Source organism: Convolutriloba macropyga, chromosome 6 (genome assembly GCF_964194025.1).
Source record: "Convolutriloba macropyga chromosome 6, txConMacr16.3, whole genome shotgun sequence".
Lineage (NCBI taxonomy): Eukaryota > Metazoa > Xenacoelomorpha > Acoela > Convolutidae > Convolutriloba > Convolutriloba macropyga.
The window spans coordinates 64456065-64470853 of record NC_134473.1 but is presented as its reverse complement, the minus strand read 5'-3'; the positions used below and the strand labels follow the sequence as shown (position 1 = coordinate 64470853).

Genomic DNA, 14789 nt, shown 5'->3' with positions numbered 1-14789 from the left:
TGTCATTGATGATACTAAGTGATAAGAAAACAGATAAATTTAAAATAAGGAGACCAAATGTAAAATTCACTAATATTTTATGACAACAAATAGTGGCAAAGTCATAAAAAGTGTTAGCTGCCCCTTAATGAATTCAAGCAAAGGCTAATAGGCTCAATTATAACACATTTGTACCGTCTTAAAAGCACTGAAGGAGAAGAAACTCTGAAAACAGTAGTCAAATTGACGCACCTGAAAAAAAATCCATCTTAAAAAATCGCCAAGTTGTTCAAACACCAATTTCTCACTCCAATTTAAAGGCATTTTGAAAACATAGCTGGCAGATTGCCAGAAAATAGCCGCAATAGATTCGTAGATCGGCAGTCTAAAACAAACAGTAAAAAAGACAGACCAAAAAAATTGTCTTTTCATTGAGGGCTGATCTGTTATATTTTGATTAAAAATCTGTATAAGTTATTGCTGTCTATATTAGCTGCTCTCTAATAACCTTCATTTAGAGTGACACACACCCATTTGACCTTATCTCTTTGAATTAAAGTAAATAAAAGTCAATTTCAAAGTGAGGAAGTCATTTTTGAGAGTGAGGTAAGTCAAGTGTGACCAAATTTAATCACGCGCATGAACAAAAAAACTCGCTCCACTAAGAGCGAAAAATGACGTCACACATGCAATTCAGTTGAAATTGCATGAACGAATGAACAAAAAATGGCTGTGACGTCATATGGTCGTAACAAAAATCATGACGACGAAATAAAAAAACATAGCAGGACAAGTCCTGACGTACAATTCAAAGAATTTTCATTGACTAAACAGAAAAACTAGACCTAGAATGGACTATGAGTGAATTGAGAAAACCATTTTAGAAAAAAAATTAGATAAAAAATAAGAAAAAATAGAAATCAATGTCAAAATGCCGCATGTGAACCAAAAAAACCACTAGCGAGAAATGAAAAATTAATTCAAACAAAAAACTAGGTCTAGAATGAGCTGTGAATGGCTTGGGAAAACCATTTAGAAAAAAATCCGATCCAGAAAATTGAAAAAGCAGTAAAAATCAGAGTAAATTGCCGCATGTGATCAAAAAACCACTACCGAGAAACCGAAATTTTGTTCAAACACCGTTTTCTCACTCTACTTTAAAATTAGAGCGAAAAAAATTCACGCCGCAAAACCACTCGCTTTTTCGCTCCATTTCCTGTTTCGGCGTGACCAAAATCACTACTCCAATTTGACTTCAAAAATCATGAAAATGTGTGAACAGATCTTAAAAAAAAAGACAGCGCCCCAATACAATTCAAATTCTTTGAATTGTAAAAAAACCAAGAGAGGGCCAATAATAGCCCCAGCTATCGCTGTGCGGCTATTAAAGAAGTCACGCCTCAAATCTACTCGATTTTTTGCTCCCTTTCCTATTTCAGTGGGACTGAAATCACACTAAGTTGACTTCTCACTGAGGTGAAAAAGCCGAAAAAAAAAACGTGAACAGAGCTTTAAAAATAGACAGCGCACCCATACAACTCAAATTCTTTGAATTGTAAAAAAATAGGAGCGCTATAATAGCCAGCTGAGAAGCTGAGGCGGCTATTAAACAACTTTTCTTTCTTTCTAATACAAAGTAGAAATCTCAGCGATGAGAAATACTTTAGAAAATGAGAAAGTAAATAAAGGGTGACTTGAAAACTTACATCACATGTGCTCCATATGTCGCATACTCCCGGGAATGCTAAATTGTCAGACACAAAGGGAATGTTCGCCACGAATCTCGCCACTCTTTCCTGAATTAAAACACAATATACACAACATAGAACAAATATACAGTTCACGGCAAATGACACGGCAAACTTATTGAAATTGAAGATTCGATTAATCTACCAAAAAATTAAAATCCACACACTTACAGCTATTACGAATTTACTATTACTACCAAAAGGGCACTATGAGAAATATAACATAAGTAGCGAAAAATACACTGCCTTTTCTAATACACATCTTGAAGTGACGTCTTATTTCTTTTGTTTGAAATGACAATTTGCTATCAAAGTCATGACGCTCGAGTTCAAAACTTTCATAAACCAATTATATAGAAAGAAACAACTTTGGCATGCAATTCGAAATATCTGTAAATTTTCCGTCTTTGAATCCCCAGTGAATTATGCACCCAGCAGTTAAAAAATGAGTGTCATTACATAGCAAATCAACATGTACTATTATAGCACGTATTCTTGAGGGTTGCAAATAGTATGCACCCATATAGCCGTAGGTCACAAACGGAAGAAAAGATCCGAATTTATGATTATCCATACTTGAACTTACATATTGGTTCATGTCTCCCTCGGCCTTGTTGACACCTTCTGGTGGTGCTAATTTCTTCACATATCGAGACACAAATACAGACTGTCCCTGAATATCAACCACAATGCAGACGAAAGACCTCTTTGGAAATGACTTCTCCAGAGCCGTTTGCCATTCGTGTGCATACCTGATCAATTCGGGATCCTCGCGTGACTCAAACTGTACAAAATAAATTTAAATATAATGGTATTTCTATTTAACCCATTTACATTACATAACTGCCTATTAATTTGTATAATTATTCAATAAAACTATCTATTAATAAATCGTCAAATCATCGAAAAAAAGGCAAATTATGCACATGAGCTAACTAACTACATCTGTACTTTGTTCTTTAATGATTTTGCATAATTTACCTAGATAAGCTGTTCACATTTAAGTTTGCATTGAAAACTGTTCAAAAAGGAATTTTCCTATAATACTATCGAATAATGAATCAGAAATGAAATCAAGAACTATCACGTTTGTAATTTAAGCAGATTAGACTACTGTTTTTCCGCAATCGTTACTAATGGTTTCACTCTGCGGTCTAATGACCTCATTTCAATCCATCAATAACTCGATTGGTCAAAAAATTAGTCCATTATATACTCAGTACTTACAGAAACGTTAGCCACATATACTTAAAACCCTCTTGTTTGGTCAGAATTGGACACTAGTATCTCGAGCGACTCAGGTCGTTGAGCTTTGAACGTTTTTCGGTAACTTTTTTTTATCGAGAATGCAAAAATACTTTACATACTATTAGCTTTAAAAGCACACTAGTAATCATAATTTTTCAAACAATTAAATCGAAGACAAAATACACTTCCAAGTACTTCTGCTGAGAGTCAATGTACAATTCTGACAAACAATGAGCAGAAGTTTAAACATAACCGACTAACGTCGGGCAATTGCTCTCAAACGACCGGCGAGCGGTTGGCTTCAGCAGTAGCTATATACGGTTTAGTGAGGCTAGCTTTACTTTAGCTTGATTCGACTCTTAACTTTTCTATCCTTGTTTGTAAATAAATCAAAAACCGAAATTTTCAAAAGATTGCAAAATTTAAACGGAAAGCTTCCAGATTCGCAGTGAAAATGTTCAAAACTACTTTTTGTCTTTAGAGTTCTGTCAAGTAACCCATCTGCAAGACTTATAAAGTTTTGTTGGCCAGAAATGATCGTTAAACTTTGATCGTTAAAATTTTGAAAACAATCGCAAATTTTAACAAAATCTTGCTAATGTTCAAGATATTAAAATCTTCAAAACACTTCATTGTCTCAAGAGACTATCCGGTATCCCTATTTCAAGCTTTAAATAGTTTTACTGGCTCATAAAGATCCATAAATGGAAACATAATAATCCCTGGAACATAATAATTTTCCAAAAATTTGAAAAAAAAATTATCAAAAAAATTGCTAAAGCTGGAGTCATTAAAATATTGATAACCATTCTATTAACTCTTAAAACTATGCGATATTTAATCATCAAACCTTGGAGGAGGTCCCTATGACCCTGCTGCCGGAAAAAAATGATTTAAAAAATTCAAAAAGATTCAAAAACTTGAAAACTGCATATTTTTCAAAAATCGCCGATATTAAAATCTTGAAAAACAATTCAATTTTATCTAGAAGCTTTGCAATAAACTATAAGCAAGTCCGAGAGGACGTTAACTGGCTCTTGAGACAAAAGAAACCTAAAAATGAGCAAAAATTTTAAAAAAAACTTTAAAATTGCAAATTGCTTAAAAAACTTGCTAAAATTTGTGATAAAAGTTGAAAACTACTCTATGTTCAAAAAAATCTTCCTCTTACTTATTATCAAACTCTATCTGAGATTTTATGTTGGGCTGAAAACCCTGAATAATGACAATAAATAAAAAAAATGAAAAAAAAAATTGCAAGTTTCGTATAAAAAATGCTAAAATTCATGGTGTTAAAATCTTGAGAAACTTTTCTTGCATTTACAAACTGCACAGTAACCTATTTTCAAACCCGAGAGGAGGTTCATCGGCTCCTGAGGCGGGAAAAACCTAAAACCGACCAAAATTTGCAAAAAATTTAAAATTTTATCGAAAAATAGCTAAAATTTGAGATAATAAAGTTTATAACTCTTAGATGGCCAATAATCATTCATGAGTGACTAATTATGAAACCTTTAAGGAGGTTTTCTGGCCCCTGGGTCTGTAAAAACTTGAATAATGAAAACAAAATGTCAAAAAAATTGAAAAAATTTGCACGTTTTTAGAAAAAAAATGCAAAAATTTGTAATGTTTAAATGTTAAAGCCATTCCACTGGCACAAGAAACTATGCAGTAACCTATTGTAAAACCCTAGAAGAGGTTATTCGACACCTAGATTGGATAAAAATCAAAAAAAGTCAAAAATTCTCAAAAAGCTTGAAAAAATTGTAAACATTAGTACAAAATTGCTTTTTGTGCTTTTAGTGATCGGTTGTTCGTCAGTAGCCACGGGGGGGGGGGGGGGGCTGCGCAACAGTGGGGATGGGGGGGACAAAGCGTGGTGGGTGGGGGGGGGTGGGGGCAATAGCAGTGCGGGTGTCTTCAACCTAAGAACCACCATTCACACCATAAGAATAAGTCTCCAAAACAGTTTGAGCTGAAACAGAGCTGGAAGAAAGGCTCTCAGGGCATTTAATGCCCTCTGGGCGCAACCTGTTTATCCCGTTTTTGAGGACGAGCAATTAAGAAGCTCATCAGCTTGATTTTCTGAAGCTTAATCATTTGCGAGCAATTAAGAAGCTCATCAGCTTGATTTTCTGAAGCTTAATCAGATCTTTCGTTGAGACCAATGAATTAGATGTCTAGAAAACAAATCTAAAGCAAGCAGAGCTCAAAGAGACAGAGCAAGCTTACGCACATGCAGGCTAGCCCCCTCAGAGGGCAAGGGTAAAAGCGCGGGTAAAATGGGGGAGAGGCGGTCCAAAAAACCATCATTCAGACCATCAAAATCTGCCTCGTAAAGCTTTTCTTCAGGAGCTTCGCCGAACCTTAGTACGGCTCTATGAGAGCTGCATAGACAGTAAATGTCCTCAGGTTTTAACATTTTATTTCGTTTTTCGTAGCCGGACAGTAAATTTAAATCGCTCAAGCGCGCAAAAGAATTTTCCAGAATGTTACAGCTCGACAGCCAAAACGGTACTAAAAGTTTTGCATAACCAAATACATAACCAGCAGAATATCGGAATCGTCTCGAAAAGTCGTGAGATATAAACTATAAATCGAGAGCAAGTAAACATCGGTAAAACGTCAAAAAAAAGTTTCTACTAGCAATCTTTTCAAAAAAGCTAGCCTAAATTAACTCGAGTTGAGTCTCCTAAAGTAACCATTAGTTGGATAAAGGTAATCTAAAGAGCAAGTTCTGTCACTTAGAACTGCAATCAACCAAAAAAATATTAAAGTAGCATTTGCTTGAATGTTTGCTCAAATGCTTAAAAGAATTAGCTCTAAAAATAAACATCTGGATGAACCCAGAAAGTCTCTCGCTGAAAAGTTTCTCCATAGCAAAATTGACTAACCGATTCCTATCATAAAAAGCACCAGAGTTTGAGTAATTTGATTACTGCTAAACAATAAGCACCTCGGTACCCTCTGGCTAACAAGTTTCTAAAACTTTCAGCAACGATTTTCAGGAAAAACTTCAAAAGTTGCATTTCTACAGCTCGCAAACGGTGCTAAACTGTTTTTGTTTTTGAACTTTGAGTATAACAAAGAGATTCGAAAAAGGCTTATTCGGTTCGAGAAAACTGTGGAGAACAATGTTCAACAACCAGAAAAACAAACAATTTGAAGGGAAAGCTATTTTGTTGAAAAGTAGGGACTTTTACTACAGCCAGTTTAATTCTCCGCTTTTGACAAAAATTATCTGTTTTCGGTGTTCAAGAGGTTCCTTCTTTAAAAAAAACCAACGATTGGGGAGTATACTTGCTAAAACTGTCAATTGCTATTTCCCGCGACACGTGTACGGCTGCCCCTGGTATTTTGATCAATAAAACGATTTCTCAAACAATGACAGTTTACTGGCCGTAGAGGACCCTTAGAAAAATGTCAAAAGGCTGTAGAGTTTGGAGATTAAACAAACCGACTTGTAACCAATTTGGCGGGAAATTGCCAAGAGGCGGGAAACTTAGGGGGCTTTCACAGTTGATCTTTTTCTCATCCATATCAATTGCTTTACTCCACATAAAAACTTGGGTTGTCCTAGCGTTCAAAATGAGCACATTCATAAAGAATATTGATGAGCAGAAAAAAACAAACGATTACAGCCAGACGAACAATTCTCCAACCCTCAAACAACAGAGCTCTAATCAATTGCAACCTGCTTCAGTCGGGGGGGGGGGGGGGGCTAAATATGACTAAGAAGTTCAATAGTGGGCTTCAAATTACATGAGAGGTTAAGATATACCACTATTAAGATTTAAAATGAGAAATAGCACCAGTTTCGGCGCACTTTTTATTGACTTTTAGTAATAAATTGCCACCAATTGAGTTCAGCTGCTTGAAGTTGTGATTAAGAGGGAATTTTAGATCACGCTAAAAGCAAAAAGTCAAGGGCGTAAAAGTCAGTCACTGCAACTGCATTAAATTTCGTTGAACTAAACATCACAACATCGCCAATGAATTTTCGGTCCACTTCATTCCATGCTCCAAAAAACAGACAGAAATTTTCGGAAACACTTCAAAATAAACTTGATTATCTCGTTTACAATAGTTTACGGAAAATAATCATAATTATACGTTGTTCTGTTCAAAACAAAAATGCGCGAAATTGAGCCCAGCGGTTAAAGAAGCAGAAGGTAAGTCTTTGGCTGCTACCAAACAATTCAAAAACCCGGGAAATGGGATAAATAAAAACAACACCTAAACGACTAACGTCGGACGAATTGCTCTCAAATGACTGGCTTCCCAAGTCGCTGACTAAAAATTAGTTTAGCCTTAAACTTTAGCCATCAAATTACACCTACAAATAGGAGTTCGGTGGGAGGAAGGAGTGGGGCACAGGACTTTGAGAAGACTGGGTTGATGAATCGTGAATGTTCAAACACTCCAAAAATTTCTCTTCAGACAATGAACTTTAGTCTTCTCAGCAGTATCGTTGAATGGCAGACTTAGAACTTAGTGATGCTCTTAGAGAATTGCTCACCAAATAATGCCCGCAGGCTTTACTAGTTTAACCCAGTTCGTAAGACGTCAAGAAATTTGTTAGGACGAAAAATTGGCAGTACAAAAATGTTGCACAAAATCGACCAACAGGTTAGAACAGAACCGACTAACGTCCGGCGAATTGCTCTCAAGCGACTGGCGAGCAGTTGTGTTCGTCAGCAGCGGCTATGGTTCAGGGAGGCCAGCTGTAGCAAGCTGGGATGAGCATTAGGGGTTGAGCGTACGGTGTTACGTGTTTAGTGAAGTTCCGTTGTGCGGGTGCCGAGGGGTATTTACGTCTCCAAAACAGTTTCGGTGAATCGGATACTTGGAATCTAGTAAAGCTATAAGAGTCCTGCTCTGCTACTTAATATCCTTCGGGCTCTACCTGTTTATCCCATTTTTGAGGACAAAAAGTCAAAAAATCGGGAAAAAAATTGGCCGAGAAAAAAAATTAACAATAGAAGACTGCAGGACTAATAAAATTGCTACTTTGTTTGATAGCAATTAAAAAACATACCCGGCAGATTGCCGGAAAATAGCCGCCGTTGATTCCCATAACTCTATTGTGATTGAAAGAAAAGAAAATATCAACAAAAATTGATTTTTGTACAAAAACATTTTTAAGTGCGATTTATTTGATGTCATTTCGTAATTGAACATACTCCTGTCTCTCAGTGAGAGGCTACAGGGTCTAGTATCAATACCAATAAGCATTATAGATAGTAACTAAAAATTATGAGAACAAAGTTCAAGTACCGGGCATCTAAAAATGGGCTCTATGGGTTTATCCCGTTTCTATTTCTGACTTTGATTTTTTTATACTGCATCTCTTCATTTTGAATTGCTTTGCTGAGCAGCTGCTGTTTAAAAGGACTTTGAACAGAATGACAGAAGAGTGAAACTAGCCTAGAGAAGTCAAAAATAATTCACGCAAAATGTCGAAAAAGCGGCAAAATGGGTAAAGCGAAAAAAAGTTAGACGAAGTAAAAAAAAAAATAGGAGCGCTATAATGGCCGGCTGAGAAGATGAGGGCGGCTATTAATAAATGCTACGAATTTCGTTTAAGACCAATTAAACAGACTGCTGCAAACGTTCCGTCTTAAAATCAATGACGAATAATAATCATAACAAAAAGTGAGATTCAAAAAAAATTGTCCGAACTTAACTGATACGATTAAAACCGAGAAACTTGCGAAATGAAGTAAGGACTTTATCACTCAAATGAATACAATGTATTGTTCAATACTCATAGTAACTCCGGTTCAAAATCCCGGTTGGTATCATATCTATGCAGGGTGGGTATCATATCTATGCAGCGGCAATTGAATTGTTATATTTTAAAAAGTAATGCCAGATTCGACTGAGAGTTATTATACAGAAACATTCAGGACATATAGTAGAAGGAGTTTTTTATTAGACAGAAATCAGAGTATTTCTCACGTTTTCATAAACCTGTTTCCGCATACTCTTTGCCTGAAATCATGACAATATTTCAAATCTTCAAACATTTTCAAGAATGTTACTTTTCAATTTACTTTTAGATTTGATAATAACCACGTTTTTAAGAAAATAAACTATCAGCCTCCAAGGCTTGTGCTGCTACCTAGCATCATTACACTAGGACCGTAGGGACCTTTTGATGACCTAGCAACTGCGTTGCCGCTCTGATGTAGCTTGGGTAATTACAGTAATGCTTATAAACTATTTGAAAACAAATTATCATTATTACTATCTACGAATTATAAAGAATTTAGAGATTCAGGTTGGTTCTATCTCTGATATGAAGTGAGGCTAAAATGAAGACCTAAAATATTCCTGGAAGAAATAATATTAAACAATGCCATATTTATCAATCAATGAAGAGATTGAAACTTAAAAGAATGATGCCTGGTGTGCTAGTCTAATAAGATATAGAACATCTAACTGAGGCGAATAAATATCTAGGATCTTTTTCCTTCTGTCCCTCACTCCCCATCTTAGTGGGTGCATATTATTTGCACCTCCCAAACGCACACGAATTGTTTTTACTAAGCTGACTTACTAAGTAATGACACGTGTTCTCTAACGTGGGATGCATAACGTACTGGGGCACAAAAGGAAAAGATCCAATATCTATATGCATACTCTTTCAGCCAGTGCGAAGTTGAATTTTTTGCGTCCCTGAGAGCATAAAACATCAATCCATTATTTTATATAAACAATAATTCTTCAACTGTGGTTTTTCTGGAGTGTGTGAATAAATTGATAAGTCTATCTATATTTGTAGTGCAGCCAAAACTTCACAGACGCGTTTTGTTTAAAATGAGATGAATTCAAATTTTACCCAGAAGATGAAATCCTGTTAACAAAAAGAATTTTCTTAATTAAGTATAGGTTACTTGACTCTGATGAAGTCGAAAATCTGAGTTATTCATCATCCACGTAGAAATCCAGGATGTAAGACTTTAGCAGAGTCACGTAACCTGGCTTGAAAATAGAGCCACGCTGCATGTTCTTTAATCTCGAATTGTGTACATTAAAAAACAATTTGGCATTTAAAAACTTGCACGTGTGTGTCTTGAGGCTTTTAAGACTGTTTAAGACTGAACAGAGTGAGCAATGTGTCGCGATGTGATCAAAACTAACTTTTAGTATTTAAATTAACTGACTTTTACAATTTAAATTGCCTTTTACTAACTGACTTTTAGTATTTAAATTGCCGCAAATTGAGTTCAGCCGTTTGAAATTGTGAATGAGAGAGAACTCTGGATCACGAAGAACGCAGACAGCCAAGGGTGTAAAAGTCACACGTAAAAAAACGGTCGAGAAAAAACTTTGCACAAAAAACATAGCCGGTAGAATACCGTAAACAACTCGAAGAGTCGTGAAAAAAAAGATCTTATCTAAACTTACCTATTTTAGAACTATGACAAAAAACATTGAAAAATGACTAAAAATAACAAAGCCGAATGTGGGTAGATAGGCAACGAAGGGGTAAGTTGGGTGCGGGAAGGTGTGTGGTGTTGGCGCGTGTGTGTTTGGGGATAGGTGTGTGTGTGTGTGTGTGTGTGTGTGTGTGTGTGTGTGGTGGGGAGTTGAGGAGGAGGTAAGTGGGGAGGTGAGGGACTTACATAGAATCAAAAATTCTCCAAATGACATTTTCGCCTCGAATATTATCATTCCTAATTACTATACATTAAAAAATAAGCTAATTTTAAAGTCCATTGTTCGAAAACAGAAGTCAACGATATAAAACAGAAGTCAATGTTCGAAACCAAAAGTCAAAAGTTCAAGTCATGACTTTAGCTAAAAAACGTAGACGGTAGAATACCGGAAACGATTCGAAGAGTCGTGCAATGAAAACTCTAACTCACCCTCCTATAGAAAATAAAAACAGCAATATCTAGCAAGAAACAACCAACTTTAGTTAGGAATGTGGTTAGGTGGGGGCGTACGCAGGCGGGATATTGGGTGCGGGCGTCGGTAGGTGCCTAGTGGGTACGTATGGGCAGCCGTTAGGTAGGTATAAGGGGGTTGGTTGGGGGTAGATAGCAGTCGGGGTAATAGAGAGGCGGAGGGGGTAAGGTAGGTATACGTGTAGGAGGTACGTAGGCGGTAGGTAGGTAGGTAGTGGTGGGGCGGGCGATTGGGGAGAGGTTAAGTAGGCAGTTGGGGCAGTTAAGTTCAAGTTATGAATTCAGCTAAAAACACCTGTAGAATACCAATACTCCAAGTCTTAAAAACCTGTAGAATACCAATACTCCTCTTTGAGTCGTAAAAAGACATGCACACGCTTACAAAAACTGCTTCTCTTCGAGAGCAATTAATTACCCTGAAAATCAAAACATACCCGGCAGATTGCCGGAAAATAGCGGCCGTTGATTCCCATAACGCTATTGGGATTGAAAGAAAAGAAAATATCAACAAAAATTGATTTTTGTATGAAAATATTTTTAAGTGCAATTTATTTTGATGTCATTTCGTAATTGAACCTACTCCTGTCTTTCAGTGAGAGGCTACAGGGTCTAGTATCAATACCAATAAGCATTATAGATAGTAACTAAAACTTATGAGAACAAAGTTCAAGTACCGGGCATCTAGAAATGGGCTTTATGGCTTTATCCCTTTTCTTTTTCAGACGTTGATTTTTTTATACTGACTCTCTTCATTTTGAATTGCTTTGCTGAGCAGCTGCTGTTTAAAAGGCCTTTGAGCAGAATGACAGAAGAGTGAAACTAGCCTAGAGAAGTCAATAATATTTCACGCAAAATGTCGAAAAAGCGGCAAAATGGGTAAAGCGAAAAAAAGTTTGACAAAGTAAAAAAAAAATAGGAGCGCTATAATAGCCGGCTGAGAATATGAGGGCGGCTATTAATAAATTTGATAGATTGTGGGTGGAAAAGAATAAAATATATTGATTAAAACATAACCGACTAGCGTCGGGCGAATCGCTCTCAAACTACTGGCGAGCAGTTAGCTTCGTCAGTAGCTAGCTGCGGCTTAAGCAAGCTAGCTAAAGCATGACATTTTTGATATGTTTTTCGCGCCGCTTCTGAAGACAAAAATTGAAAGCGTCAGACGAAAAATCGAACAAGCAAAATATCGAAAAGTACAGGCTATTATCTTGACTAGGGAGGCTAGCTCGACCTCAACTGACATAAGGGAACTATAACAAAATAGGAAAAAGAGAAAAGGGGTGCAGTAGGGACTCGATAGGGGTGGGGGAATGAGGGGCATGCGCCGAGTGCGGCGGAAGGGGGCTCGAAGAGCGTGGGGAGGTAGGATAGGGGTGCATATTTTAGAGGAGAGGTGGGAGTAATTAACTTACTTGTCCTTAGCTGTTTCGATGAATTGTACACTTCGAGACTGGTAAAGCTCTAAGAGAGCTGCTCAGTGACTTAATGCCCTCAGCGCCTTATCTGTTTATCTTGTTACTAAGGACGAAAAGTCAAATGGTAGACGAAAAAAATTTATCAGACAAAAATTCGGTAATACGAAAAATCGCATTGAAAAGACCAACAAGACTAGTAGACTTGCTTCAAATTTCTTTTCAGAGCAATTAATCCGCTCTTCACATCAGAGCTGCTTAAAACTTTCCAATTTGTAAAATATCGAAAACATAGCCGGCAGATTGCCGGAATAGCTGCGAAATAGACTTGCGTGCCGTAAAATACAGATGGAAAAAGATACAGAAGTGAGTTGATAATAGTTATCGCCGCCGCCTATAAAACTTACAAGCTTATTTCAAAGGAGGTTGTTTTTGGGTGCAAAAAATTTTTCCCTGTCGCGTCTCGAACCGGCGATCTCCGCATTAACAGCCAGTCGCCTTAACCACTCGGCTGTCGGACCATACAATCTGTTTTCTTACAATCAACTTTGTTTTAGGAACAGATTCTGTTTCTGAATAACCGCAATTTAGGCCACGCAGAAAGCGTGAAATCAAGCGCGAAAAAGCCATTTAAGCAGTGACGAGACAGAATGTTCTAGAACAAATGTAAAACGAAAATGAAGCGTCAGACGACGAAACAAAAAAAAAACCAAGACAACCGCAATATAGCTACGCTCAGCTTACAGCTTCGCAGCTATAATTATATTCTGCTCCACGCATTTGGAATTTGTTGGATCTATTGCTCCCTACCTTTGTTATCTCCAACGGGATCTACAAAAACTAATATCTTTCTTTTTATGATTTGACTCTTTTCAATGCGAGAACAAAGGCAGAGTTGAAGTTCTATTATGTATTGTTTCAAATTGAAAATTTCAACAGAAGGAACAGTTTCCTTTTCCCTCCCGACAAGAGAGATTTCTTTTGTTTTCAGTCGACTGTGTGTCAACTAATAAAAATTTTTGCGCTAATACAGGCTCGCATAACAATACTGACTCGCTCGTATAATTGATCTATTTCAATTCGAGATAGGAATGAAAGAGTATTCCACTATCTGAAGAATATTAGGCACCAGTAGAATATTGTATGCTATAACAAAAATGCGTACCTGTTCTTTGACTGGTTCAGCAGGTGCAAGGGGTGGTTCGATAGTGGCGAAGAGGGAGATGTATGAGCCCTGCTTGCCACTGCCTATCTCCTCCTCCGCACCAGACAACACTTCAGGAAGTCCACTCGCCTTCAACTCCAACTCTCTACTGTCCCGATATCTACAAAGTCACAATCAAGAACACCAGGTTCAGAGAATTAGATTCAGGGAAAAAATACAGAGACCAAGAAAAAGGCTTCTGAGGAGGAAATCATGATGGCACTGTTGTTCAATACTGGACTTTTCAGTTGCAGCCAGATAGTTTTACGAACCAATTTTTGCAGATTAAGATTGGAATGGTGTTCAAACATTGTAAAATGCACCGGGGGAGCAAAACAGGAGGGAGGAGAGGAAAAACAAAATAGGAGGTCCACACTCCCCAAAACTGACCTTTAAAAGAAACAACGACTAACGTCGGAGGAATTGCTCTTGACCGACAGGCGGATCTATTTAGAGAGGCTGTAGCTTGGAAATTTTTTATGGGCGCAAAAACAACTCCAGAGGGGTTCAAACCCGCGACCTCCAGGACGTGCGACTTAATTCAGGTAAAAAAGAAAAGAGCCTCTTAAAGAGCATGCAAAAAGACCAATTCAAAAGAAAATCAAAATCTTTATTTTGATCGCCATGCTTTTTTTATTGACATCTTTTTTAAATCATTTTATAAGAGTCCCATGTTGACATTTGAAGGGGCAAGAGTGATCTCAAATGACCTTAATAAAATACGAAGTCAAATAGAGAGCGAGTTAAGTCAGTTATAATCAAAATTTTATGACACAATTCACTCCAATTTTATCAACGTGACCTCCTCATTTAAGAAATGAGGTCACGTTGATAAAATTAGCGAAAGTGCAGTGAAATAGCGGCATGAAACGATAAAACTGCTCGTAAAAAGTAAAAAGAAAACGAGCTTCAGACGACGAAACAAAAAGAATGACAAAAACAGTAAAAAAGCATTGCGTCCTGATAAAAATTAGCTCTCAAATACCAAAAGTTTGTTCTAATACAGTTTTCTCACTCCACTTGGCTATTGGATCGACAAAAATAACACCACAGAACCTTTCACTTGTTCAACACTCTAATTTGATTTCAAAAAAGTGAAAGTAGATCTTTAAAAAACAGACCAACAATACAACAAAAGATTGAATTCTGATTAGGAACAATGAAAAGCAATTGGTACAAAATTCCCATGCCAAAACTAAAAAAACACAGCCTGCAGATTGCCAGAAAATAGCCGCTGTTGACGCACTAGACGCAAATCGGGATTGAAACAAAAAAAGAAGAG

At 37.0% G+C, this 14789-nt stretch overlaps 1 protein-coding gene across 8 annotated transcripts in view; it reads right to left on the bottom strand.

The window, feature by feature from the left end:
• Window positions 1-14789, bottom strand: part of LOC142341864 (coiled-coil and C2 domain-containing protein 2A-like) — a 145852-nt gene that overhangs the window by 53649 nt on the left and 77414 nt on the right. For 5 of the 8 annotated variants that reach the window (XM_075393141.1, XM_075393146.1, XM_075393140.1 and 2 more), the window contains 4 exons: window positions 13469-13628; window positions 8937-8969; window positions 2314-2511; window positions 1686-1775 (listed from right to left, as the gene is read on the bottom strand). In XM_075393141.1, the coding sequence (XP_075249256.1) occupies window positions 1686-1775; window positions 2314-2511; window positions 8937-8969; window positions 13469-13628 (481 nt within the window). Of the gene's footprint in view, window positions 1-1685; window positions 1776-2313; window positions 2512-8936; window positions 8970-9819; window positions 9835-13468; window positions 13629-14789 lie in introns of all 8 variants that reach the window. The other 3 variants (XM_075393144.1, XM_075393147.1, XM_075393142.1) reach the window with 2 other exon arrangements.